We start from the raw sequence: 27500 nt of genomic DNA on the forward strand, positions 1-27500 counted from the left end.
TGACGAGCTTTGGTGGGCAGCCTAGCTTGGACAAGATATCCCACAGGCACGCTCGGCTGGCAGTGTCGAAAGCCTTCGTCAGGTCCACGAAGAGGATGTAGAGGTTTTGGTTTTGTTCTCGACACTTTTCTTGTATCTGCCGTACTGCAAAGACCATGTCTATTGTCCCCCTGTTGTTCCTAAATCCACACTGGGTCTCTGAGACCACGTCGTCCAGCAGGTGGTGTGTGATGCGGTTCAGAAAAACACAGGCCACTATCTTTCCTGCGATGCTCAACAATGAGATGCCTCTGTGGTCGTCACATGAAGCTCTGTCCTCCTTGTTCTTGTACAGATGCACGATGTTGGCATCCTTGAAGTCCTGTGGCACTAACCCTTCGTCCTAGAACTGGTGTATCAACTCAGTCAGCTTGATGGCAACAGCTTTACCTCCCTCTTTGAAGATCTCTGGGAGTATTCTGTCAGGACCAGGTGCTTTCCCCACATATAGCTGCTTGATGGCCTTCTGGATTTCTACCAGTGTTGGGGGGGGGGGGGCATCAAGCGACACCAGGACTGGGTGCTGTAGCATGTCTTGGATGGTCTGCTGGTCAATCTGGGAAGGTCTGTTTAGCAGCTGACTGAAGTGTTCACTTCAGCGATGTATAATGTCGCTCTTCTCAGTAAGCCGGGTTCCATCGGCAGAGCGCACAGGTGCCATTGCATTTAGCGTGGGGCCATACACGTCTTTCAGGCCGGCAAAGAAGTTCTTGGAGTTGGGTTCGTCTGCACTCTGCTGTAGTTCTGCAGTCTTGTTTTCCCACCATTTGTCTTTCATCTGTCGCAGCTCAGTCTGCACCCTTCCTCTGATGTTCTTGAGGCTGTCGTGTTTGGCTTAGGAGTCTTTGTCGTTGAGCCAGGCTGTGAAGGCTTCTTTCTTCTCCTGGAGGAAGGTGGTGATCTCCTTGTTGTTGTCAAACTAGTCTTGGTGTTTCCGTTTTGTGTGGCCAAGGGTCATACACTGGCAGAGTCATACACTGCATCCCGGAAGTTGACCCAGGCCTTCTCAAGGTTTCCCTCTGCTGGCAGATGTTCAAGCTGGTTTGCAAGGTTGGCAATGAGGGTCTCTTTTATTTTTGGTTAATTGAATTTCTGGACGTCCAGTTTCTTTTTAACATCATCTTTCTGGCGTCTGTGTCTGCTGACAATGGAAAAGGACAGCCTGCACCTCAACAGCAGGTGATCTGTCCAGCAGTCAGCTCCCCTCATTGCTCTAGTGATGTGAACATGCTGGATGTCACGGCGCCTGGTGACCACATAGTCAATAAGGTGCCAATGCTTGGACCTTGGGTGCATCCAGGTAGCCTTGTGTATGTCAGGCAGTTGGTACAGGGTATTGGTGATGGTGAGTCTCTGTTCAGCGCAGAAAGTGAGTAGCAGTTGACCGTTAGTATTCTCATGTCCAATGCCATGTGGCCCGTTGACATCTGGCCAAGACTGGGCATCTCTGCCCACACGGGCATTGAAGTCCCCGAGTATCAACAGCTTGTCGTCTTTGGTGAAGTTCTGATAGAACATCTCTCTCTGTCTCAGAGTTTAGGTCGCAGTGGGGGCGAAAGCACTGATGAGTGTCAGGTGCATCCTGCCTTGGAGAGGAATTCTCATCACCATCAAGCGGTCGCTGATTCCCCTTGGAAGGGACTTCAGGTTCTTGAGGGTGGTACGCATGGCAAAGCCAAACCCCGCTTCTCTGCGTTCATCCGGTGCCTTCCCTAACCAGCCTCAGTGATCTCTCCCGTGTCGACAAGGCGTGTCTCGCTGAGGGCAGAACATCAATTCTGTACCTCGCAGTTCACGACCCACAAGTGCTGTTCGACGTTCTGGTCTGTCACAGTTTTGGTTGCCCATGAGTGTCCTGATGTTCCAGGCTCCAACACATAAAGTGCTTTTCCGGCGGGAGGATTTTGGGTTCTTCTTTCGTATTTCTTTCATGTTTCGACCGCGTGGTAGATCACCAGTCAGCTACGGTATGCTGACAGGATAAGATAAGGCAAGCTTTCTTTAGGTCACCTTTTCTAGATCCTCCCCCCTAAGGCGGTACCAGTGCTATCCTTGAAGAGGGCTGCGCCGTCGTCAGAGTAGCTGCCGAACTATGCCATTGCCCCGGTAGACTGCAGAACGACCATTCTGCCCTGACCGCTCGAGTGCAGGTCCATGGCTAGTAGCTCTCAGCGCCATCCTGCACCTTCCACTGTCACTACTCGCCCATCGCCTCAGGACTTCGAAGAAGAAGAAGTAGAGGGGGTGGAGTCACTGAATCATGGGCAAGAGAACTGTGGAGGCCTTGAGTTGCCCAAGCCCAGGACACCGCTCTCGGTCCAGCCGATCTAGACAGGAGGGACGCTGGACGACACATCCTAGCCACGACTGGACTGCAGACGCTGCCGGAGAGATGATGGAGTTTATCACCTAACTGCCTTAGGGGCTCCACTCCGGATTTGGATAAGGTTTACTCCCTAGCCTTTGATTAACCAAAAAAAAAAACCTACTCGCAAGACAGCGGGAAACTCTTGGAGGGCGGGGACGTCTCACTACCTGTACAAGACCAGAAGGACCTGCCCACTGCCCATACGATATAGACAATTTAAAACAAAACAAAAAAGAGCACAGTATATACAATACACACACACAGAGTCCAAAATGCGACACACACAATACAAACACTCCACAAACACACATAGTTGAATGGCCGTTGACTACGTTTTAGTTCCTCCGCGCTTTGACGTTGTAGTTCCTAAAAGGGCGGAGAAACTACAACATACATACATGCATAAATAAACACAAACGTATATTATATCGAAAGCTGGCAGTCTGCTTAGAGTATCACCCCCGGATGGCAAGCTCATGACTATATACATACATATACACATAAATATGTATTTTATATATATATATATATATATATATATATATATATATATATATATATATATATATATACATATACACACACACACATATATATATATATATATATATATATATATATATATATATATATATGTGTGTGTGTGTGTGTGTGTGTGTGTGTGTGTGTGTGTGTATGTGTATAAGTACGTACATGCATACATACGCATATATACGTACATATAAGTATATGTATATATATATGTGTGTGTGTGTGTTTAGGTGTGTGCGCGCTTGTGTATGCCTGTTTGTGTGGGTGTGAGTGTGTGTGTATGTAAGAGAGAGTGTGTGTGTGTATGTGTGTGTGTGTGTGTGTGTATGTATGTGTAATTATATTTATAAATAGATCTGTTTTCAGCAAATAGGAGAGTTCAACGTACGCAAATGTGCATATAAATATACATGTATAAACAAACGTATATGCACATGGTATACATATGCGGAAGCATGTGTGGATGTGTGTTTCGGTATATGTACGTGAATACGTCCATTTGCTTGCATTCCACACATATGTATACGTACTTGTTATACGCTAAATGTCTGAAATACTTTTTATATATTTTCATCGCCCCTTACATGGCTTGTAGCTATAATTTCTTAATTAGACATGTTTCTGGTTTTGATAAGCCCAGCTTTACAAAACTGCTACTTAGGCGATTAATTACACGTATAAATGCTCCAGTAATTATATGTATAGAAGTACTTGCAGTTTTATCATAGTTCGTCATACATGTTTTCTTTTTCACCAATGTTTAACATTATGTTGTTTACATTGTCAGAATTATTTTAAACCTTCGAGAAATATGAGATAAATCGTTTTAACAGTGGAACTTGAAGTAGATAGTTCGCTTTTGTATTTGGTTCGCAAGTAGGTAGTTGTGTTTGCCAAAGACCTTTCGTCGCCATTCACGATCTCTCCATTGACATGACCGCTCTACTCGAGACCTGAAGCATACCAATACTAGAGACGCTATGTCATTGAAGAGGTTACGAAAGGCGATGAAAGAACTGAACGAATACAATCGAACGAATGATTAACCGTATGATTAGTCAAACAATCGATTAGTCAGTTGCTTAAATAACTAACCAATTGACGAATTATATAAAACTTAACCTGAATCAGTGCGGGCGTTTATTATTGGCATAATGTCTTTCCTGAGATCGAACAAAACTATCGAAATAGCTAAAGCCATAAATACTTGTATGTTGAATATTGGGTTACAAAAAACTTTTCTTTGAAAGAAGTCGAAGGTTGCTCGCAGGACACGGAACCACATATTCTGTGTTTTTCAATGTTTTTCAACCCAATATTCTACGTTATTATTTATAGCTCTATCAACTTTGAGCAACTGATTTAACTACTAGACATAATTGCTTTCTTCCGTCCAAGATCATTATGTCTGGCATTTTAAGCTTGCATTTCCCTAAATAGCTGTATATGATTTTTCTTTTCCGTTTCAAACAAATGTCATGTATGTATGTATTTATACCGAATTTTCAGGTATATAAGTCGAATTTTATAGACCGAAATTTACTTCCAAAAATGGTAGGACGACTTATACACCAACCAACTTTGAAGAACGAAAACTTCCATGTCAAATATAACAGGATTTGAAGAGATTGTGATGATGTTTTAATGTTTACACTGCTTGTTTGCATTATATACTACGACGACTTGTATGTCGGAAAAAACGGTATATGCATATGGATATATGGAATTTTTAGGCATCGATCTGCTGGATCAATATTGATCTATTATAAAGCATTAATAACCATCATCATTAAGTTGTAAAACTCGAAACAAATTTAATTCCATTTCTTCTCTCCTTTCTTTGTGACAAATTGAAAGGGTTGTTCCAGTATGCAATTTGTCACAGTGGCACGACTTTATCTAACTGGGCGCTTCTGCCCTCTACGGAGGACCCAGCTAAATACGCAAGAGAGTTTGCCGAGGAGTACTCCTGCAATCATCTGCAACTCTTTGATCTGAAGAACTGTCTGAAGGAGTTGAAAGCAGAACAAATAATCAAGGCGGGATACAATGTAAGTCAACTTTTTCATCATTCGACCGGCTTTCCAGAGGTGATCATTCCGTTTATTGTATTTTTTGCTCGGAAGCCAATTTTCCAACATGTTTTGCCTTCTCAACATTAGAGATTGATTCTGGTCAGAGAAAGCTCTCATTTCTAGCAGGTTTAGTTACCTCATATAAGCACTCTTGTTGGTTTAGGGACCAGAAATAATTCTTAGATTGATCTCCTTTGTACGATAGAAGAGACTAAATAAACACAACAGTAGTAATAAGAACATCTAAAAGAACACATAATGTAGTAACTCAGATCTGAGACACACAGATCAGATTTCTAAAGTCAAATCAATGATGAGAGTTACGATATTCGATCGATATATATATATATATATATTTTACTTATATCATTTGTCACAATCTTGGCTGTATGACCAAGAACTTTGCTTCCCAACCATGCAGTTTTGGGTTCAGTCCCACTGCGCGACACTTTGGGCAAGTGTCTTGTACTATAGCCCCGGTCTAATCAAAGCCTTGTGAGTGAATTTGACAGACGGAAAAAAATCTTTAATGGCTGCTGAAGCTGATCGCCTAACGTTTGTGGTATAGCTCTATGACCGCTCAGTTTAACAACTGACCTTTAGGTGCTTTTTGCGAAATTATGTTCAGAACAATCGAACCAGCACCTGGCTCCCTCCTGTCTCTATTTATATAAGAAATCCTTAACGGTCACTCACTCTGATCACATGAAGTTTAGATGGTAGATTTAAATACCGCCCCTGTTTAACATCTGAGCCTTGACTATCGTTAATTGAGTTTATTTTGTCGAGAGTAGTAAAGGCAGTGATCTTGCAGGATCGTTGACACGCTGGAGGAAAATGCTTAGTGGCATTGGATCTTTTTTAAAACGGGGGCCACATTTTTCATTAATGTTTTACGTAGTGTTTTTGGTACCGAAAGACCTTCAAACTTCGTATACTTATCTATTTTGTGTTATAGAACAGAAAAATATTTTTGTATTCGAATTTATTTCATGTAAAAAATTGTCTTATTTCGATAATTTCAACCAATCACTGACAAGTATTCAGTTTTTTACATTTACTCCTTTAGCTGATTAAGCCATAGCTTCGTTTTATTTGCTTTTTTCATTTTAAATTTGCTTTTTTCATTTTCTTTTTTTTCTTCGTTTTATTTGCTTTTTTCTTTTTAAATTTGCTGTTTTACCCTAACCCTAACCCTAACCCTAACCCTATCACCGATAGAATTGTTTCAGAATCGTTTGTTTATGTAGTCGGCACTTAATGTATATCGGCTGAATGGACGTCAGTGATTGGTTGAAATTACAGAAATACGACAACTTTAACATGGAATAACTTAGGGATTTCTTTTTTTTTTAAGAAGACTAAGAGAAAAAGATGTTTTATATGACACATTCTACCAGTGTTCCAAGTTTCAAAGTGTTTCGTTAATGAAAAATGTGGCTCCCGTTTTAAAAAAGATCCGTGGCATTTTATCAGTTTTTAGGCTCTGAGATCAAATGTCACCGAGGTCGACACTACCTTTCATCCCCTTCGCGGTCGATGAAATAAATACCAGTTGAGCACTGGGGTCGGTGAAATCGATTATTTCAACCCTCACCTAAAATATTTCAGGCCTTGCGTCTATACTAGAAAGAACTATGTTGAGAATAATAAAGATGACGAGCTGGCAGAATCGATACCGCGACGGACGAAATGCTTGTCTGGCTTTACGTTCAGAGTTCAAATTCTGTCGAGTTTGACTTTGCCTTTTATCCTTTCGGAGTCGATAAAATTTAGTACCAGTGAGGTACTAGGGTCGATGTAATCAACTTTCTCCTCCTCTCAAAAACTTTTGGCCCTGTACCAAAATTTGAAACCATCTTGTTGATAACAATAAGCGACAAGTTGGCAAAATCGCTAGCACACCGGACATGATGAAAAAATGCTTGGGAGCATTTCTTCCGGCTTTACGTTCTGATTTCAAATCCTGCCGAGGACGACTTTGCCGCTTATCCTTCCGGGGTCGATAAAATAAGTACCAATCGAGTACTGGAGTTGATGTTATCGACGAGCCCCCTCCCCCAAAATTTCAGACCTTGCGCCTATATAGCAGAAAAAATGATGTTGACAGCAATCTGACCAGGTTTTGCTTCCCTCCCGTCAGTAGATTTTTTTCCCACAGCTCTGCTCATGCTCTGACCTGGAACCGATTACATCAATCGGTAAAGGGCACACTCACGACCCTGCTTCAGTACAGTTAACTCAACAGTAAAAATATAGTATGTTTACTCCACACCCGGATTCGTATTCTATTATTCTTATACATTGGAATATATTCTCCCAGTTCCCTCATCCATTATGGTTTTTCTCTTTTATTGCGTTATTTTCTCATACTCTGTTACTCCTTCATATATTATATTATCTCTAGCAATACTGTTATTATTTTCAATCATTGATATCACCTTAAATAGTTTGTTTAATCCCTCACCTACATTTCTCAAAAATGTTTTCCTTCACTTATATCATTTACACATTGTAATGCTTCAGATAACTTACAACCCGCTTTATTTTCATTTTTTTAAATTCATATTTCTTCTATTAATCCCATCAATTCTATTTATTTCTTCTAATTTCTTCTATTCTTTCTTATTCTTCTATTATTCTCTCGCACTCATTTATTCTTGTCAATTTTATTATTCTGCCTCATTCTTTTTTGCAGTGGAGAAAAATTCGACCGACATACTCCACTGACAACTATGGTTACCTTAAAGCCAACCCAGAAGTACTGCTTGAAACTGCCCCTATTAATGCCAAGGCTATGATGATAGGGGTCACCTCGAACGAAGGCTCGGCAATGAGTAGGTTTATCAAATAATTTACTATTATTTACTACTACTACTACTACTACTACTACTACTACTAGCTCGATATAATCGACTAATTTTCCCCTATAATTACAGGCCCTGTGCCAAAACTCGAAGTAATTCTTTAAGAGCGGTGATCTGTCAGAACCGTTAGCTAGTCGGACAAAATGCTTAGCGGTATTTCGTCTGCCACTGCGTTCTGAGTTCAAATTCCGCCGAGGTCGACTTTGCCTTTCATCCTTTCGGGGTCGATAAATTAAGTACCAGTTACGCACTGGGGTCGATATAATCGACTTAATCCGTTTGTCTGTCCTTGTTTGTCCCCTCTGTGTGTAGCCCCTTGTGGGCAGTAAAGAAATAGGTATTTCTTCCGTCGCTTTTTTTTTTTTTTTTTTTTCTGGGTTCAATTCCGTTGACGTCAACTTTGCCTTTCATCCTTTCGGGGTTGATAAAATAAGTACCAGTTGAGACTGGGATCCATGTGATCGACTTGCTTCCTTTCCGAATATATCAATCGCTAAACAGGTAAAAGTTTGATGATTTGTGTTAAGTAGTTTTGTCACACTTTTCGGGATATTTATAAGGCGTTTTCGTATTTGTTTAATTTTCGTTTGTTTGTGTGTCTTTGGATAAGTTTTGTAGTGCTAACCAATACCTATTTTTGTAGTTCCAAGTCACGTGTGATGTTCTTTTTTTTAATTCCAAACAAAATCTCTTTTTTTCTCTCTCTTTCAAAGTTGACATGATAGAACATATATCCATAAGCAATTTGGGAAATTTCATTAAAACGTATGCAGCTGAGCTCAGTGAAATTCCAATCATAGCAGGTAGGTAATCATAACAGGTATGTATGTATGTATGCAGGTATGTATGTATGTACATGGAAACGAAGCAGTAATCAATTCAATGGAAGCATTCATTCAATGTCACCACGCCCCGCAAACCGCATCAAGTGAAGTCCAGTGTCAAGACGATGCTGACTTGTTTCATCGATGCGAAAGGATTTGTCCACTACAGAATTTGTTTCTCCTGGTCAAACTTTTAAGCAGACGTCTTTTACTCAGCAGTTCTGAAGCATTTGCGAGACACGGCGAGACGCAAACGTCCCGACCGGCGGCAAAATGAAGAGTGGTGGTTTCATCACGACAATGCACCTGCGCTCACCGCCTCGAGTGTGAGACAGTTTTTGACTAAAAATGGCGTGACTCCGCTTACCCCCCCCCCTATTCATCCGATCTTGTCCCCTGCGACATTTTTTTGTTTCCCCGAATGAAAAAGTCCTTAAAAGGAAAACGTTTTGCAGATGTAGAGGAGGTTAAGGCGGCGAACTGGCAGAAACGTTAGCACGTCGGGTGAAATGCTTAGCGGTATTTCGCCTGCCATTACGTTCTGAGTTCAAATTCCGCCGAGGTCGACTTTGCCTTTCATCCTTTGAGAGTCGATAAATTAAGTACCAGTTACGCACTGGGGTCGATGTAATCGACTTAATCCCTTTGTCTGTCCTTGTTTGTCCTCTCTATGTTTAGCCCCTTGTGGGCAATAAAGAAATAGGTATTTCGTCTGCCGTTACGTTCTGAGTTCAAATTCCGCCGAGGTCGACTTTGCCTTTCATCCTTTGAGAGTCGATAAATTAAGTACCAGTTACGCACTGGGTCGATGTAATCGACTTAATCCCTTTGTCTGTCCTTGTTTGTCCTCTCTATGTTTAGCCCCTTGTGGGCAGTAAAGAAATAAGATGTAGAGGAGGTGAAGAAAAAAACGACGGAGGTGTTAAGAGTCATCACTCCGCAAGAGTTTCGGGGCTGCTTCGAACAGTAGAAAACGCGTCTGGACCAATGCATTACTTCAAATGGAGAATACTCTGAGGGCGATAAACGTGTAAACACGCAAGAAAAAGTGAATAAAATAATATTGCAAAATTCCGGTTTCTTTTGGGTACCCCCTCATATGTATTTATGTACGCATGTATCAATGTACGTATGTATCAATGTACGTATGTATCTATCTAGATAGGGTTATAATCCATGTTCATGAAACACATCTGCATATTCCTGAACTGCAAAGTAAATTTGTAGATGTTATATTTCATATGGGAGTTGAAATTACTGTTATATTTTATGTGTGAGCTGAAAATAATGCAAAACACTAGAAAATACTTTTTACGGAGTAATTACATGTTAAAACAAGACTGGGAAAAGTTTGGTATCATTTATTTCCCATTACATATGTTTCATTTCCTAATAGGAATTACAGAGTTGTACATGTAGAAAAAAGATAAGACATCTATTAGTAATTCATGAGACAGGGAAATAAAATGATACCATTGCATTATTATAGTATTCTAATTCTCTGTCTGAAGAATTATTAATAGGATGTGACTTACATGTTTTTTCTATATGTATATCTCTGTAACTCTTATCAGGAGACGAAAAATATCTAATAGGCAATAAATGATACTAATTTTTTTTCAGTGTTCTGTTCTGATGTGTATGTATGTATGTATGTATGTATGTATGTATGTATGTATGTATATGTGTGCGTATGTATGTATGTATGTATGTATGTATGTACCTATGTATGTATGTATGTATGAATGTGTGTATATATGTATGTATGTGTGTGTGTGCGTATGTATGTATGTATGTATGTATGTATGTATGTTCGCTTCTATTTTTAATTATTTAAATTCTTCCTCTGAGGGAAGATGCTGGTTTGTAACAAAGATACAAATTTCCATTGCTGAAATGTAGATAATGAAAACAATGTCACGTTTTAAACTTGAGAAATGACTTGTAATGTGCGAGTTTGTTGATCTCTTTTTCAGAACCCCCCCCCCCCAAAAAAAAAAAAAACCATACTTATCCAGATTATCAGTTAGGCATTTACTCACATAACCAAGATCACCAATAATTTTTGGTAAAGACGTGAATTTGTAATGTGGACATAGAAACTGGATTTTTTGAAGCAGCTGTCCATAGTTATGTATGTATGTATGTATGTATGTATGTATGTATGTATGTATGTATGTATGTATGTATGTATATATGCTTGATTGAAAGTTTGTGCGCATGTGTGTGTGCCTACATGTGTGTGTGCCTGCATGTGTTTGTGTGTGTGAGTGTGTGTGTGTGTGTGTGAGTGTGTGTGTGTGTGTGTGTGTGTGTGTGTGTGTGTGTGTGAGTGTGTGTGTGTATTCTCTTAACGGTATCGTAGAATTATTTTGACTTACTCTTAGCTACATTGTCAAGAAATTTTTTGAAACAGATAGCGATGTTTTATTTATCTACATTAGCGCAACATTTTTACTCGTCTTCATTCACTGTATGATTGTGTGAATATGTGAATATAAGAATGTATATATGCATTTATGCATGCATGCAGTCTCTACAAACAAACATCCCACAGGAATTCTGTATAATTAATTTTAGCTAGTAGCTAAATGTTTTATTTGAAATAAGTGCACAAGAGATGAAGCTAGATAGTGGTGTTAAAAAACTGGGAAATGCCTAAAATAACAAATAACACAACTTGCTTTATCTTTGCAGATCTCCTCATACAGGAATATATCCCTTGGGATCAAATCGACCCGACACTTGAAATATCTAGAAAAATTGGATACTCCAAGGTAGCAAATACACACGCAAACACACACACACACACACACACACATGCACGCACGCACGCGCTCACACACACACACATACACACACACATACATGCACGCACGCACGCGCTCACACACACACACACACACACACACACACACACACAAACACATGTATATTCTTTTATTCTTTTACTTGTTTCAGTCAGTTGACTGCGACCAAGCTGGAGCACCGCTTTGCTGTATTTTAGTCGAACAAATCGACACCAGGACTTGTTTTTTTTAGACTAGTATTTATTCTCTCGGTCTGTTTTGTCAAACAGCTAAGATACAGGGACGTAAACAAACCGGCATCGGTTGTCACACGATGATGGTGGGAGCAAACACAAACACAAAGACACACACATATAGATGCATACATACTTATATATATATATATATATATATATATATATATATGCATGCATGCATACATACATATATACATACATACGACGGGCTTCTTTCAGTTTCCGTCTGCTAAATCCACTTACAAGGTCTGGTCGTCCCGAGGCTATAGTAGGAGACACTTGCGCAAGGTGCTACGCAGTGGGACTGAACCTGGAACCATGCAGTTTGGAAGCAAACTTCTTACCACACAACTACGCCTATGTATGTGTGCGTACGTATGTTTGTGTGTGTGTGTGTGTGTGTGTGTGTGTGTGTGTGTCTGTAAAAGTTTTGTAAATATGTTTGTATGGGAATATTTATTTACATATACTAGGGGAAGTCAAAAATTATCAGCACTTTCGTCAAAATTTACTTCAAATTGGCCGCACTGCCTTCAACGTTTGCGTGCTAAAAGTTCGTACTTTTGTAACTACGTAACCAAAGTTTGGTTCTGATCGCTCCAGTTTTCTTACCTGTGCTGCAGTGAGCATGGCTGGTCCGCTGTCAGTGTGCACCAAAGAAGAAAAGAGATAGGTGATCCGATATCTCTGATCTGATGGTGTGTCAGTAGCTGAAATTCATCGCGAGCTTTCAATATAATACAGGGACAGAGTTTTACCGCGTAGAAATGTATACGAGTGGATCAAAAAGCATACAAAATCATTCTCGACAAGCTTGGCTTCCGTAAAGTCTATGTGAGATGGGTGCCAAACGAGCATACCGAAGTGTATGAGAGCAATCGTGTGGGGATCTGTCAACGTTTATTCGACGGTTACAACGATGAAGGTTACAGCGAATACAGGAAATTTTCCTGGAAAAAGGGTCTGCAGTCACCAGTGTAAGCTTCGGTGAAATGCTGGCCAACAAGCTGAAATTCGCACCAAACGCCAAGATCTATTCTGAGAGCAAGTATTATTGTTGCACAACAATGCACGCTCACGTAGGGTTACTTACCCCACTGAAACCATTGAAAAAATGTGTTTCGAGTTGCTGAAACACCCTGGTTACGGTTCAGATTTCGCTCCTTCCACCTATCGCCTATCCGGACTGCTCTAACATCCTTTACGTGGTCGTCGATTTGCTTCAGACGAAGAAGCGTAGAAAGCGCTACACAAATGGCTGTACGACCAGCCGAAAACCTTCTTCTCCGATGGAATAAGCAAGCTTCTTGCCTGCCGGAAAAAGTCCACCGTAAAGTAAGGTGGCTAATTCGAAAAAGGACGTAATTGTTCAACTAGTGCTTTTGTTTAAATAAATTACTGAGAGTGCGTATAATTTTTGACATAACCTCGTATATATGTTTGTATACCTACCTACCTACCTACCTACCTACCTACCTACCTGCCTGCCTGCCAAGAAGGCATAGATGAGATCTGATAAAAAAAGCTATCAGCACTGATGCTATAAAAAGAAAACTACATCGCATATCAATTCGGCATTAAATCGGCATTTGACGTAGTCCCCGTCTGAAGCCGCACACTTTATCCAGTGTCGTTTTCATGGATGGAAGCATTCCTGGAACTCTTTTTTGGGGATAGCATTTCCTTGGATTTCCTCGGATTTCCTCGACGTCTTGAAATCTTGTTCCTTTCAAGTGGGATTTGCTATTTGCCTTGGCCTTAGGGCCATAGCCACAGGCCCACGGATGAGGTACTAAAATGTAAGACAAAAGAAACAGAACAGAAAACAAGACTAAAATCAACGAAGATAAAAATGAAGAAAAGAATAAGACCGCTTTCACCCAAAACGACAGACAACCGAAACCACTTGTAGGTTGACACAAAAGGTGTCTGTTGGCATAAAGGGGTGTTGTTTTGCTCATTCTAAGGCAAGAGCAGCACACAAATTATTTACCATTAAAACAAGAAGGCAAGTGAAAAACATATCCATGTACACACACACACACACACAGGAATTTTTTTTTCATAAAATTAAACACAAAGAAAATTTACTGAAAAGTTACTCAATATCAATGCAGAGTTTAAGGTAGCAAGCTGGCAGAATCGTTACCGCGCCGGACAAAATGCTTCGGAGCATTTCTTCCGACTTTGTGTTGTGAGTTAAAATGTTGCCGGGATTGACTTTGGTTTTCCTCCTTTCGGGGTCGCTAAACGAAAGAACCTGCTGAGTATTAGGGTCGGTGTAATCGACTTACCCACCTCCCCCGAAACTGCTGGTCTCGTGCCAAAATCTGAAACCAATATGTGTGTGTGTGTGTGTGCGTGTGTGATAGCGTGTGTGTGTGTGTGTGTGTGTGTGAAGAGAGATAGAGAGAGAGAAATTAGTTGCCTTATCGAGTGATTAATTGAATCTTTATTTAATGATTGTGTCCCAATCTCGTCTCGGGACCAACTTTTGTCAGGTTTCAAATACGGATCTTTCTGTTTCAGTTTCTGGGAGATTATGATATTATATATCCTTCAGTGAAGATGATTGAACTCTTGGCAGAGAGGTCATTTCCGGTTCACTTATACATCTTTGGCCACCGATCTGCTGCTGACTCACGAGAAGAATGGTTTGGTAAGTACCTCCTATGTCTCACAGTAATGTAAAGGATTTCACTTCAAATGGAGATAATAGTTTTAAATTATCTTTAATATCAAGCGTATTAAAGTAGTCAGTCTAGGACATGCTAAGAATTACGTCCCTTTTATTTGCCGTCTTCTATTTTACCTTGGATCGTCAGTTTCTGCTTTTTATAGCTACGGTCCATCCTTCCCGGCAACCTTTCTGCTTCTGTCTTAGTACAGTATTCCTCTCCAGGTGGATAACAAACCTATTGCTGGGCGTAGATGTAGGGGGCCTATGGTGTTGTAAGCAAGTTATAGACATATTGTTATTCTTGTTTTAGGGGAGGGTGTCAACATCTTTAATTTGAGGGCTTTGCAATTTTTGTTTTAAAGATCTAGTATTTTTGCTTTAGAATAACAGTTATTTTTGTTTTTGGTGCGTGGGGCTGTAATTTTTATTTTAGAGGCCCTGTTATTTTAATTAGTTATTTTTGTCTTAAGGGCTTGTAGCTTTTGCTTTAGAAGCTTATAGCTTTTGTTCTCGAAACTTTTTGTTTCTTCTCCCCCACCTGCACATCTGATTTCCTAAGCAAATCAATGATTCCTGCCACCATATACTCATGGGTCCCGGTCAGGTGCTTCAGCCACAAACTGGGGACTGTGCCAAACCCAGGGACTTTCCAGCGGCATGCAGTTCTTAATTTCTTGGTGAGTTTTCTGTTAGTTATAATGAGTCATGGTTGTATTGAAATTACATATATATTTCCTCCTCTTCCGGATTAATTCTAATTATTTTTTATTGGGCTAACTAATTATGTTCCATGTTCCATGTTCCCTCCGATATATTTGAATTTCTGTTAATGTTGCTGTGTATTCCAATGTTTTGTATATTTCTGTTTACCACGTTGAAAACGTAAAGACTAATTAATGAGTGTAACTTGGGAAACCTAGGTGTTGTAAACATCTTTACGTCGGTGCAGGTGTGGCTGTGTGGCAGAAAATTTGCTTCCCAAGCACTTGGTTCCGGGTACAGTCCAGCGGAGTGGAATCTTGGGCAAGTGTCTTCTACTATAGCTCCGGCCGACCAAAGCTTTTAGTGTGGCTGTAGTATACAGAAACTGAAAGAAGTCCGTTGTATTAATTTTTGTGTGTGTGTGTGTGTGTGTGTGTGTATCTATATGTGTATGTGCTTTTGTGTTTATCTCTTACCACCTGACAACCAGTGTTGGTTTGGTTTGTTTGCATTCCCGTTACTTAGCAATTCAGCAAAAAGAGGCAGATAAAATAAGTACTAGGCCTAAAAAATTTACTAACGTTGATTTGCTCGACTAATCCCTTCAAGGCGTTGCTCCCGCAAGGTTGTAGTTTAATGTCTGAAACAATTAAAGTATAAAAGATAAAAAATAACGCCGTGGATTTGTACAGAGAAAAATAAAGGAGATTGCCGTGATATGTTTCACGGATTTGTTGATCTCTCCTCAGAAGACAGTCACACTTTCATTCTTCTGTCCATGAAAAGAACTTAAAAACAAATTGTTATACGCTATATTTGTAACCGAATGAGATGTAATTAAGCATCTCTTGTAGAAGGTGGTAGTTGGTTTACCACTTATCTTGTCCAGTATATTACTGATATTTCATGTATTGATGGCAGAAAGGTGAAGAGTAACGTCAACGTTAGTGAAGTTTGAACTCAAAATATCAAGGAATGTAATTACAGATATATATTTTGCACGTCTCGACTGATTCAATTTTTTATCACTAGAAACCTAATATATAAATTACTATAAAGTTTCAAACTACCTATTTTTTTTTGTTTCAGGGGTACCACATGGAGAAGATATATTTTATTTATTCGGCGCCCCTTTAGTTGGACACCCTTTGAAAAACTATACAACACTTGACAAAGAGATCAGTAAGAAATACATGACATTGTTTGGCAATTTCATCAAGACCGGGTGAGTGCATTCAGTTACTGTCTTTGGGGTTCACATAAACAATAGTATTTACTTGAGTTCTTGTTATTTAGTCTCTAAGGTAAGTCTACCGAAGACTAATGATTTGACGCATTTCAGCCGTGACCAACATTCTTTGTTTTTTTTTATTTATTTTCTTTAATATGGACTTAATATATGAATGACAATATGCCCTAATGCCGGGTCCCGTTAGTACGAGGGTAGGGTGGGATTTAGAGAGATTTAGCAGTTCGAACAATAATGTGATGCCTTAGTTTATTGAGAAATATGTAGTAGATATATAATAGATATAGAGAATTCACAAAAAAAAAACAAAGGATGAAGACGGGTAGTGTAGACAACAAACAGATGTATTAGTTTAACGCTCGGGAAGTGAAGAATTATTTAACGTTTCGAGCCTAGGCTCTTCCACAGAAAGGAATACAGAAAGAAACAAGGAGAGAAAATAAAGAATGTGTAGTGGCTAGCGATCTATCATGGCGAATGCCGGACAAAGGGATCACACAGGAGAGCTAGGAAGAAGGGGAGATAATAAAGTAGTAGTGATCCCAAAATGAAGGTGCGCGTGCGTATGTATAAGAGAGTATGTATCTGCGTGTGGAAGAGGACTGGTGACCTTGACGTGTGCGTGTGTGTATGTGTAGGTGTGTGGATGTGGGGCTGGGAAGTTGTCAGTGCTAATATGTGAGTGGTGGTGTTTGGTGATGGGATGTGGTTTTTGTGTGGTATGGTGTGGTGTGGTGTGTCGTGTGGTGTGATGGTGTTTGGAGGTGGAGGAGGCGAGAGTGAGGAAAGCAAGGGTGGGGTGTGGGTTAGGCTGAGGGTGGGGTATGTGGGTAGGCTGAGGGTGGGGGTAGAGGTGGGGTATGTGGGAGTGGGTGTAAGGAATGGAGTGGGGTGGTATGGATAGGGAAGGTGGGGTTGGATTGTGTAGGGGTGCGGTGGGGTTACGAGGGAGGGTGACGATGAATGGGGAAGGGAGGAGGTGGGTAGGAGTGAAGAGAAGGAGTGAAGAGAAGGAGTAAGAGTCGGAGCAAGAGAAGAGAAGTATACATACACGCACACACATTCGTACATGCACACACACACATTCGTACACACAGATATATATAGAGATTAAAAATATACACAAATGTATATAGACATTAAAAATAAGAATGAAGAATTATACATCTTCAAAAGCTTGTCTATTACAATATTACATACAATATATTTACTTTAATTCTGTCCGACACGTGTTTCTAAAGCATAAATATCTTAAGATGTGGCATCAACTTGCATCCTGTTGGTTCAATTGTATTATACGTTCATTCAGGGTATACGTATCCATGCAGCTTTATTCAAAACTATGGGGTTTTGTATGCATCTTTATTCAAAACTATGGGTTTTTGCATGCAACTTTATTCAAAACTGTGGGGTTTTGAAGCAAACTCATCGCTTGGTAGTTTGCATAATTTAGACAAAACACGAGTTAAGAGAAATAAATCAAAATGGCCAGTGGCATGTATTTGAATAACAGCGCAGCCTATGTGTAAATGATACCTGGTGGGTAGTCTTTTAAATAATATGTCAGGATATTGCAGCCAACTGAAACATGGAGTTATTATTTACTGAAATATATCCATCTGTCAGTGGTTTGTCTGGTATTTCTTGGAGGAATTGATCCAGTTACCTTTTGATTATTCTGAAAATTTTTTTCTTTTTTGATTTTTTTCTCCGAATAATGAATAATAAATAAATAAGGTAGGTCCAGTTAAGTAAAAAAAAAAAAAAAAGGAGAAAAAATGTATCGCAATGTTGTTATGTGAAGGGAACTCGATTTTTGTAGAGAGCATATTGGATTCGGGGCCAAGACTTGGTGACTTGTTAACTTGAAACCGGCATCGCTTAGACAATCTTGATGGAATATTTTTCACATTGTATAACTTGTGTAGCACTCACAGCGGGTGGCGTTAGGGAGAATAAAATTTAAGAGAATAAAGTGTGTGTGTGTGTGTGTGTATATAAACACACACCTCCCCGGCTATTTGAGTTAAAAATATGCGATGTATTAAAGTTATCAATAAGTTTGGTTATTCTAATTCACTTGCTTTATGCTATGGTTCTCAGTACGGCAGTTCCTCGTGAGGTTGAAACGTTACGCCTACGAAGACAGAAGAAACAATATTATTAGGAACTACATACAAAAAACCCCCCAAAAACAATACATTTATTTACTTACTTAGTAGTAAAAATTTTAAAACAAGTAATCTCTTATACTTCTTTCCTTATAACTTCCCTCGTCGACTTTATGATGATACGAGAGGTCCATCTTTTCGACAACAGTCGGAAAATAGGGTACATAAGCAAATGTGGTCCTCGTGCGTGTACATAGAGTAGCTGAAACCGATAAAAAGGTTAAGTGGAAATTTTCCTTAAGGAACCTAATCTAACAGTTAAATATATATACATTCATATATATGTTTTCCTCTCAGCCCTTTCTGTCGGATAGCATAGGCTCGAAACGTCAAAGACTTTTCCATATTTTCTCGGGCGTCAAAATAATACACCTGCATGTTGTTCTCTCACCTGCCTTCGTCCTTCGTTTCCTGTAAATTTGAACTATATATATATATATATATATATATATATATATATATATATATATATATATATATATGTATGTATATATATATATATATATATATATATATATATATATATATATATATATATATATATATATATATATATAGTTCAAATTTACAGGAAACATGTATGTATGTATGTATGTGTGTGTGTGTGTGTGTGTGTGTGTGTGTGTATAAATATATGTATATATATTCGTCGCATGGCTCAGTTGTTAGAGCATCGGGCTGACAATCAAAAGGTTGTGAGTTTGATTTCCGGACCGGGCTGTGTGTTGTGTTCTTGAGCAAGACACTTTATTTCACGTTGCTCCAGTTCACTCAGCTGTAGAAATGAGTTGCGATGTCACTGGTGCCAAGCTGTATCGGCCCCATTGCCTTTTCTTTGGATAACATCGGTGGCGTGGAGTAGGGGAGGCTGGTATGCATGGGAGACTGCTAGTCTTCCATAAACAATCTTACACAGACTTGTGCCTCGGAGGGTAACTTTCTTGGTTTAATCCCTCACTTATTCGTGACCGAAGGGTGTTTTACCCTTATATATATCCGTCAGCAATAACAAACGAGAAGAAACGTACTCTATGCAAGTGTCTAGTGCAATTGTCTATTTAAACCGATCCAGTAGACATTTATTCTGGAGTTTCTCTGACGTGCTGTCTGTTGCTCGTACAGGAGAAAGCTGGATAACAGATATTGACATACCATGGTGGGACAGTGCCCGGATGCTATGATACACTCAAATGGCGCTGTTAATTTGACTGGAGTTAGTACAAATAAATGTCAGGGGAAAGAACGCACACACGCCCAAATACACGCACACATATACCATACTAAAAGGAAAAGAACTCTCAGGTTTGCTCGTGTGTAGCCCTGTCGTCCATATCACAATCGACCGATCATGCCCGGGCAATGAAAAGGGATTATCTACACTCCATACAGATTAACCTATGCTCCATAAAGATTTCTTTGCAATTTCGATGACTATCGAAAATTAGGCCTACCCTTTGTGGATTACTCCATATTGGTTACTTTGCTGCCGAGATTACCTTATATGGACCATAACACACTGATAATTCTATGTGAATTACATTACATGGATGACTCATACTTTTTGCAATAACGTGCATCGTGAGATCTTGGTATATCTCGCGATGGTGTACTCCTAGGACTGGAATTACTTGAAGGACTTTAGTATTTTGCTTCATGTACTCCCCCAGGAACTTCCACTTTATTGAATTTGCTTCTGTGTCAACCTAAGGGACCAGATCGACGGTATGGTCGAATATACCGAATCCGTGAGCTATCCAGATTTCTGGTTCGCTATTTGCTTTTGTAATTGTTCTAGTAAAATGCACTTATGATCCGCATGGTGCGACCAGACGATGGACACCCTAGAATATTCTGCAGACTGTTGCAGTAAACTCTCATCTTACGAACTCAGTACTTGATCTCTGATCACTATGCATCATTAGTTTGTATTCTATATCATTATTTTCTGTATTTACAAGAGTATTTACACTTGATTTCTTTATTAGCATCATGTAAGTATAAGTATCTCCTCCAGTCGAGTAATTGTTTGAGTGAAACGTAAACTTTTGTTGGCAGAAATTTATATGCATGTACACACACACACACACACACACACACACACACACACACACACACACACACACACACACACACACACACACACACACACAAATGCATGCATACATACATACATACATACATACAAACATACATATATATATGCATATATATATATATGTGTGTGTGTGTATATATATATATATATATATATATATATATATATATATATATATATATATATAATACAAATAATATGTGAGTATATGCATATACATGTACATGTATGTACATACCTACATTTATATGTATATATAGATGCATATCTGGGTACAGGACGTCACAAAAAAACGTGGACAAAATGAAAAACAGAACATAAACAGAGCACAGAAAACACACAGGCCACATAGAGAACATTTACTTCATCAGCTGCCACCATTCTAAAACTAAGCGTTTCGAAGAGTTGGGGCAGAACGCATTGTTAGAATGGCTCTTCCCGCGGCAACAAATAAATTTGTAATGCGGAGGAATATCCTGGCGAACAGAAAACAAGACAGGAAAACGAAACAGGGAAAATAAACAAGAAGGGCTATAAGGCCAGACGTGAGAAAAATGTATATGTGTATACTGAACGCTGTGATGTGACGAACTGAAAGGAAGAGAGAAGAAAGTTCGTGCGAGCTTGGCAGTGGCCAAGATAAGAAAGGAAGCAGTAGCCGGACACATGTGACCAGCGAGGGGTAAGGAGAAAGAGTGGTAGAGAGAGAAAAAAGGGGAGGAAGTAGAATATAGGTGAGCAACGCGAGACAGGGAGGAAGAGAGAGAGATATAGTAGTGAAGAGGAGAGGCGAAGAGCAACAGAAGGAAGAACGAGAGGGGAAGAAAGATACGAAGATAGAGTCGCGTCAGAAATATAAAGTTAAAACTTACTTGCAAAGATGACGCGTGCGTTCGATCATGTAATAATACAAATAATATGTGAGTATATGCATATATACGTACATGTATGTACATACCTACATCTACATGTGTATATAGATGCATATCTGGGTACAGGACGTCACAAAAAACGTGGACAAAATGAAAAACAGAACATAAACAGAGCACAGAAAACGCACAGGCCATGTATATGGAGAAGCAGTGACGAATGAAAACTCTGCAAATAATAATATAATTATTACCTTATAAGAAATCACCGTCTATTGGCTTAACAAAATACTCTAATATTGGGGCATATAAGCCCTGGACGGAAAAAAATGGGTACAAGTATCCATGGGAATATTTATAGATATATATATATATATATATTAGCAACAAAGGCATTATTAATACTGAATGGCAATCTTTATATCTTACTTAACGTGGATATATTCTTAGAACACCGTATTACTGTGGTATTTGCCTTTAGAGATTTTTTTCATATAGACGAACAGTGCTGAGAGCACAGACATATATCGTCAGCAGACGAGAACTATCTTGCATGGGTGCTGGAACAGTCAGATCACGTGATTTCATAGTACATACGCTTCTTCAGTAGCAGGTGTCCGACACACGATCGCGCACACGCACACATTCTCTTGCATGCTCACATATATATTGGTAGGCCTTAACATATACCAGAAAATATTTGACTTCATAAATTTTATAAATAAGAATGATCGTTCCAGTTTAGCTTCAATTTCTCCTGATGTGCCTCTGACTGTAGAGACAATTACATTGAAGGACCAGTGTCTCAGAGTTCACTACTTCACTGAGGCGTGTGTGTTGTCACCACATCGAATAAAGGAAGTTGTTCTCTGAAGACGAAATTCAGCAGCGAAATGTATATCCACGTAGAAGCATGCAGAAACTTAAGAATGAATATACATAGCGTTCGATTCTCAGCGTTATTCTCTCTCTCTCTCTCTCTCTCTCTCTCTCTCTCTCTCTCTCTCTCTCTCTCTCCACACACACACATATCGTATAAAAATTCTTTTATTCAAGTAGGTTATTGGATTTCGGTTTCTATGCTAAAGCATCGCCCACAATGATTGAGACATGTATATCCATTCCTGTAATCATTTTAAGGTTTGGTATTACCACGATATTCGTAGTGTGAGATCGTCTCATATAGACGTACAGTACCGCAAAACAGATATGTATCGTTAGCAGGCGAGAACCGTCTGACATGGGCGCTGGACCTACCGGGAAACATCATTTCAGAGTATATGCGTTTCCTAAGTGACAGGCGGCCGACACACGATTGCGCGCGCGCTCACACACGCGTATACATAATGGCAGGCGCTGTATTTGTTGAACAGCTATCAATGTATAAGTGGTATAAACGTAAATATTTACTCATCTATCTATCTATCTATCTATCTATCTATCTATCTATCTATCTATCTATCTATCTATGTGTGTATATGTGTGTGTGTATGTATGTGCGTTTGTGTATAATATATACATATATATATATATATCAATCACTTGATTTATGAATTTCTAAGGCCTTATGTTGTCCATTTCGTGCCATAGTTTATTAGTTAGTTTATTTATAAATACTATAAATTTTATGTCTTCGATTACGTTTGATAGTTTGTAGGTCTCATACACAGACAGAAGCAAGCTAATATGAGAGGATTGATTTAGCTGCCGACAATTAAGAGCACTATAGCGCACTTGTTAAATGATTGGAGATCAAAAGAAAAAATATTCAATAAAAAAAAATTCTACATCGTCCTTATCCCACTTATAAGAACTATCACAACTATTTCCGTTAACCAATATTTCTACCAGTGACAGACATTACTTAAACAGTTCTAATCATGTTACATGTGTGTACATGTATGTGATATTACATGAATAAATGTAGGCGGCGAGCTGGCAGAAACGTTAGCACGCCGGACGAAATGTTTAACGGTATTTCGTCTGTCTTTACGTTCTGAGTTAGTTCAAATTCCGCCAAGGTCGACTTTACCTTTCATCCCTTCGAGGTCGATAAATTAAGTACCAGTTGCGTTCTGGGGTCGATCTAATCGATTGGCCCCTTCCCCCAAAATTTCAGGCATTGTGCCAAGAGTAGAAAAGAATATATGAATAAATGACGTTTCGTTTCTTCTACCTCTCACTCTACCGCGTTCACTCCAGTGAAATATTCATCTGACTGTCAGTCTGTCTGTTTATGTTTACTCTCTCACCCGCTCTCTTTTTCTCCTTGCCCCTCCTTTCAACTGACTATTTAGCAACATAACCTATCAGTGTTCCCTTTCTACAGTCGGATCTTTTTTAAAACGGGGGCCACATTTTTCATTAATGTTTTACGTAGTGTTTTTGGTACGGAAAGACTTTCAAACTTCGTATACTTATCTATTTTGTGTTATAGAACAGAAAAATATTTTTGTATTCGAATTTATTTCATGTAAAAAATTGTCTTATTTCGATAATTTCAACCAATCACTGACGTCCATTCAGCCAATATACATTAAGTGCCGACTACATAAACAAACGATTCTTCGTTTTATTTGCTTTTTTCATTTTAAATTTGCTTTAACCCTAACCCTAACCCTAACTCTAACCCTAGGGTTAGGGTTAGGGTTAGGGTTAGGGTTAATTGTTTCAGAATCGTTTGTTTATGTAGTCGGCACTTAATGTATATCGGCTGAATGGACGTCAGTGATTGGTTGAAATTACAGAAATACGACAACTTTAACATGGAATAATTTATGGATTTCTTTTTTTTTTAAGAAGACTAAGAGAAAAAGATGTTTTATATGACACATTCTACCAGTGTTTCAAGTTTCAAAGTGTTTCGTTAATGAAAAATGTGGCCCCTCGTTTTAAAAAAGATCCCTACAGTCTTCTCCACCGTTACTACATCCATCTCCGCACCTCTCTCTCTTTGTTTCCCTTCAACTAATTAATTAACAACAGAATCCCTTATGTATATACGCAGAATAATATCTATTCACATCTGCTTAGATTAGATAGATCAGTAATATTGAATATGATCTCAATCTAGTCATATCTTATCTCAAGAACTAATTGATTTTTCTTTTCACATTTAACCTGTACACTTTCCTTCACATCTTCTTTAGCCTATCTTTTCCAGCCAAGGTTATAAGCATGATTGTATCGATAAGAATTTAACTTTGCAGCTATGTAATTTCGGATTCAATTCTATTGCACCGCATCTTGGGCAAGTGTCTTCTGCCAGAGAATGAAATGTAATAGAACTGTCACAATTTCAAATACAAAGATTAAGCTATCCCCTACGGTGACAGTCTAATCCAGGACTGCTTTATAAAAATCAGACGAACATTCTATGTTATTGATGGGAGAAGAAAACCATGTACGTTTCTATGAGACGTAGTCAACACATCGTGAAACGATTTGTCAGGGTATCCTTCCTACTTTTTCGCACATCACACATCAGAAAGAATATGTTTCACAACCCAGGCATTTAAATATCTCAATTTAATTCAGTCTTTCTGATTCACAGAGTACCGTGCATAAAATAGACGTTGCTTAATTTGTGACGAGCTGTCAAAAATCACAAATGGACTTCCTTAATTTATTGCTACTTTGCATAGCTATTGAAAGGGAGAAAGAAACTGGGCATGTCTTCGTTGAAGAACGGTCAGCAAATCATTTGATTCTCTGTCAGACGATTTCTCGTTTTTCTGCAGAAAAAAATTGTAGAAAGTATACGTTTACATTCAAAATATTTCTCTCATAGCTAAAGTTTCTGATATCATTATTAATATTTAGATTTATTTACGCATTTTATTACTATTAATCGGTCCGTTATAATCGAAGTCCGTTAAATCAGCAAAACATTTGATTCTCTGCCAGACGATTTCTCGTTTTTCCGCAGAAAAAAAAAACGTAGAAAGTATACGTTTACATTCAAAATATTTCTCTCACAGCTAAAGTTTCTAATATCATTTCTGATATTTAGATATATTTACGCATTTTATTACTATTAATCGGTCCGTTATATGCGAAGTCCGTTAAATCGGCGTCTGTTAATAAAGTAGAGTGTACTGTATGCACACCTACTACACGCGCGCGCGCGCACACACACACACACACATGTATGTATCTTAGGACGGTGCGCATAATTATTCAGTAATCAGTGAAACTAGCTAGGAGGGGGTAAAATATCTTCAAACTGGAGATCTAGCCCGAGTACTTGCAATGGATTGTGCTCTGCTAAAGGCAACCAAGGTGTTATGTTGTGGTGGTAGACAGTGGATAAAAGATTAAATTTACTATCCAATTTCAGCTCAGAACTCAAAGAGGAGTAAATACCTGAAGGTACTCCGTCTGACATTCTTATAATGCCTCCTATACACCGGAGACCCAAATTGGTACACATTTTTGTATATACGAATAACTTCGTATATACAGCTAAGAAGTTATTCAAGGGCTGAATATTTGGGGTATGGAATTTATCAAACTGATTGCAAAAGTTATACACTGGAAACTGTACCAGAAATGGAGATTTGAAGCTGGAAACGCATGGTACCATCATCGAGTCGAAAGAAAACTGGAATTGGAGAAATGTAAGATTTTGTAGGACTTTCCTATTCAAACGAACAAGAAATTAGAAAATAATAGACCAGACATAGCGATTGTAGATCGGGAAAAGTGAAGTTGCTTACTTATCGTCTCATCATGCTCGTTTGATCCCAAGGTCAAGAGGATGAAAAACAAAAACAATACAATCCCTTAAAGTTTGAAATAGGAAGTATTTAGAGCATGCGAACAGTAATGGTCGTGCTTATAATATTTGACGCGTTGGGAATAATAAGCCAAGATATAGACAAATGGCTGAAGGAGATTGAAATAGAATGCTCGGTAGAGCTCCTACAAGAAGGTTGTCTCTTAGGGACAGCAAGGACTATCAGGAGGGTTCTAAGCACTTGAAAGATTGTTGAAAACTTGTGGATACCTAAGGTTACAGGCAGTAACCCGCTATCCACATAATTCCTACATGGAATAAGACTGAGCCAAACCAAAGTAGTAATAATGATTAAATGTGTGTGTGTGTGTATATATCTTTTAAGTTTCACTTCTTTTAGTCATTCGAGTGCGGTTTTAGTGGAACAAATCGACCCAGTACTTATTTTTATGCCTGGTACTTATTCTATCAATCTTTTCCCTCAAACTATTATGTTACAGAGACGTAAGCAAAACCTCATCGGTTGTCCAGCGGTGTTGGGTAACAAACACGAATACAGACACACGCACACACACTCTCCCTCTCTTTCTCCCCCTCTTTCCCTCCCTCTCTTTTTTCTCTCTCCCCCTTTCTCTCTTACATTTACACATATATACACGAACTTCTTTTAGTCTCCGTCTATAAAATCGACTTATAAGTCTTTGGTCGACCAGAGGCTATAGTAGAAGAGACTTTGTAATTTTTCACACAGTGAGACTGACCCCAAGATACCATAGCTGAGAAGCAAGCCTCATGAACACACAGTCACACTAAGGAATATAGCTTCACATATGTCTTTTAAATTGCTTTCATGGTTTTTGAGTGATGTTGGTGTTTCAGTACACAATCTCGTATCAAATCACTTGCCAAACATAGGAAGCTTCTATATGATCGTAGAAACTGATAGAAATAACAACTCAATTTCCCTCAAATCTCATCTTACTGTCTATAAAAGGAGACGTGCTTAATGGAAAATATACATTACATTTGAGAACAAAAATAAGATGGGTGATTACGGCTGGAACGCATTTGATCAGCACAATAAATCTTGAACTTGGAATTAATCATAATATTTTTCTTTTTTCAGCCGTAATTGAAGTATTGCTAAAAAACTCAAGCTTTTCTTTATCCATTTATATTTCAGCAAAGCCGAAGTGGATTCAAACCAATTCTTCAGATACACACCCAAAGGCAGGCACTATATCAA

At 38.9% G+C, this 27500-nt stretch overlaps 1 protein-coding gene across 1 annotated transcript in view; it reads left to right on the forward strand.

Annotated features, from left to right (window-relative positions):
- LOC106882185 (pyrethroid hydrolase Ces2e) overlaps positions 1 to 27500 on the forward strand; it is a 69881-nt gene that overhangs the window by 41884 nt on the left and 497 nt on the right. Inside the window, exons 5-11 of the mRNA XM_014932772.3 lie at positions 4796 to 4989; positions 7712 to 7850; positions 8594 to 8683; positions 11402 to 11481; positions 14280 to 14409; positions 16222 to 16357; positions 27438 to 27500. The exon at positions 27438 to 27500 is cut by the window's right edge and continues 497 nt beyond it. Coding sequence (XP_014788258.1) covers positions 4796 to 4989; positions 7712 to 7850; positions 8594 to 8683; positions 11402 to 11481; positions 14280 to 14409; positions 16222 to 16357; positions 27438 to 27500 — 832 coding nt within the window. The remainder of the gene's footprint in view (positions 1 to 4795; positions 4990 to 7711; positions 7851 to 8593; positions 8684 to 11401; positions 11482 to 14279; positions 14410 to 16221; positions 16358 to 27437) is intronic.

This window comes from Octopus bimaculoides, chromosome 8, assembly GCF_046866305.1.
Source record: "Octopus bimaculoides isolate indiv1 chromosome 8, ASM4686630v1, whole genome shotgun sequence".
Lineage (NCBI taxonomy): Eukaryota > Metazoa > Mollusca > Cephalopoda > Octopoda > Octopodidae > Octopus > Octopus bimaculoides.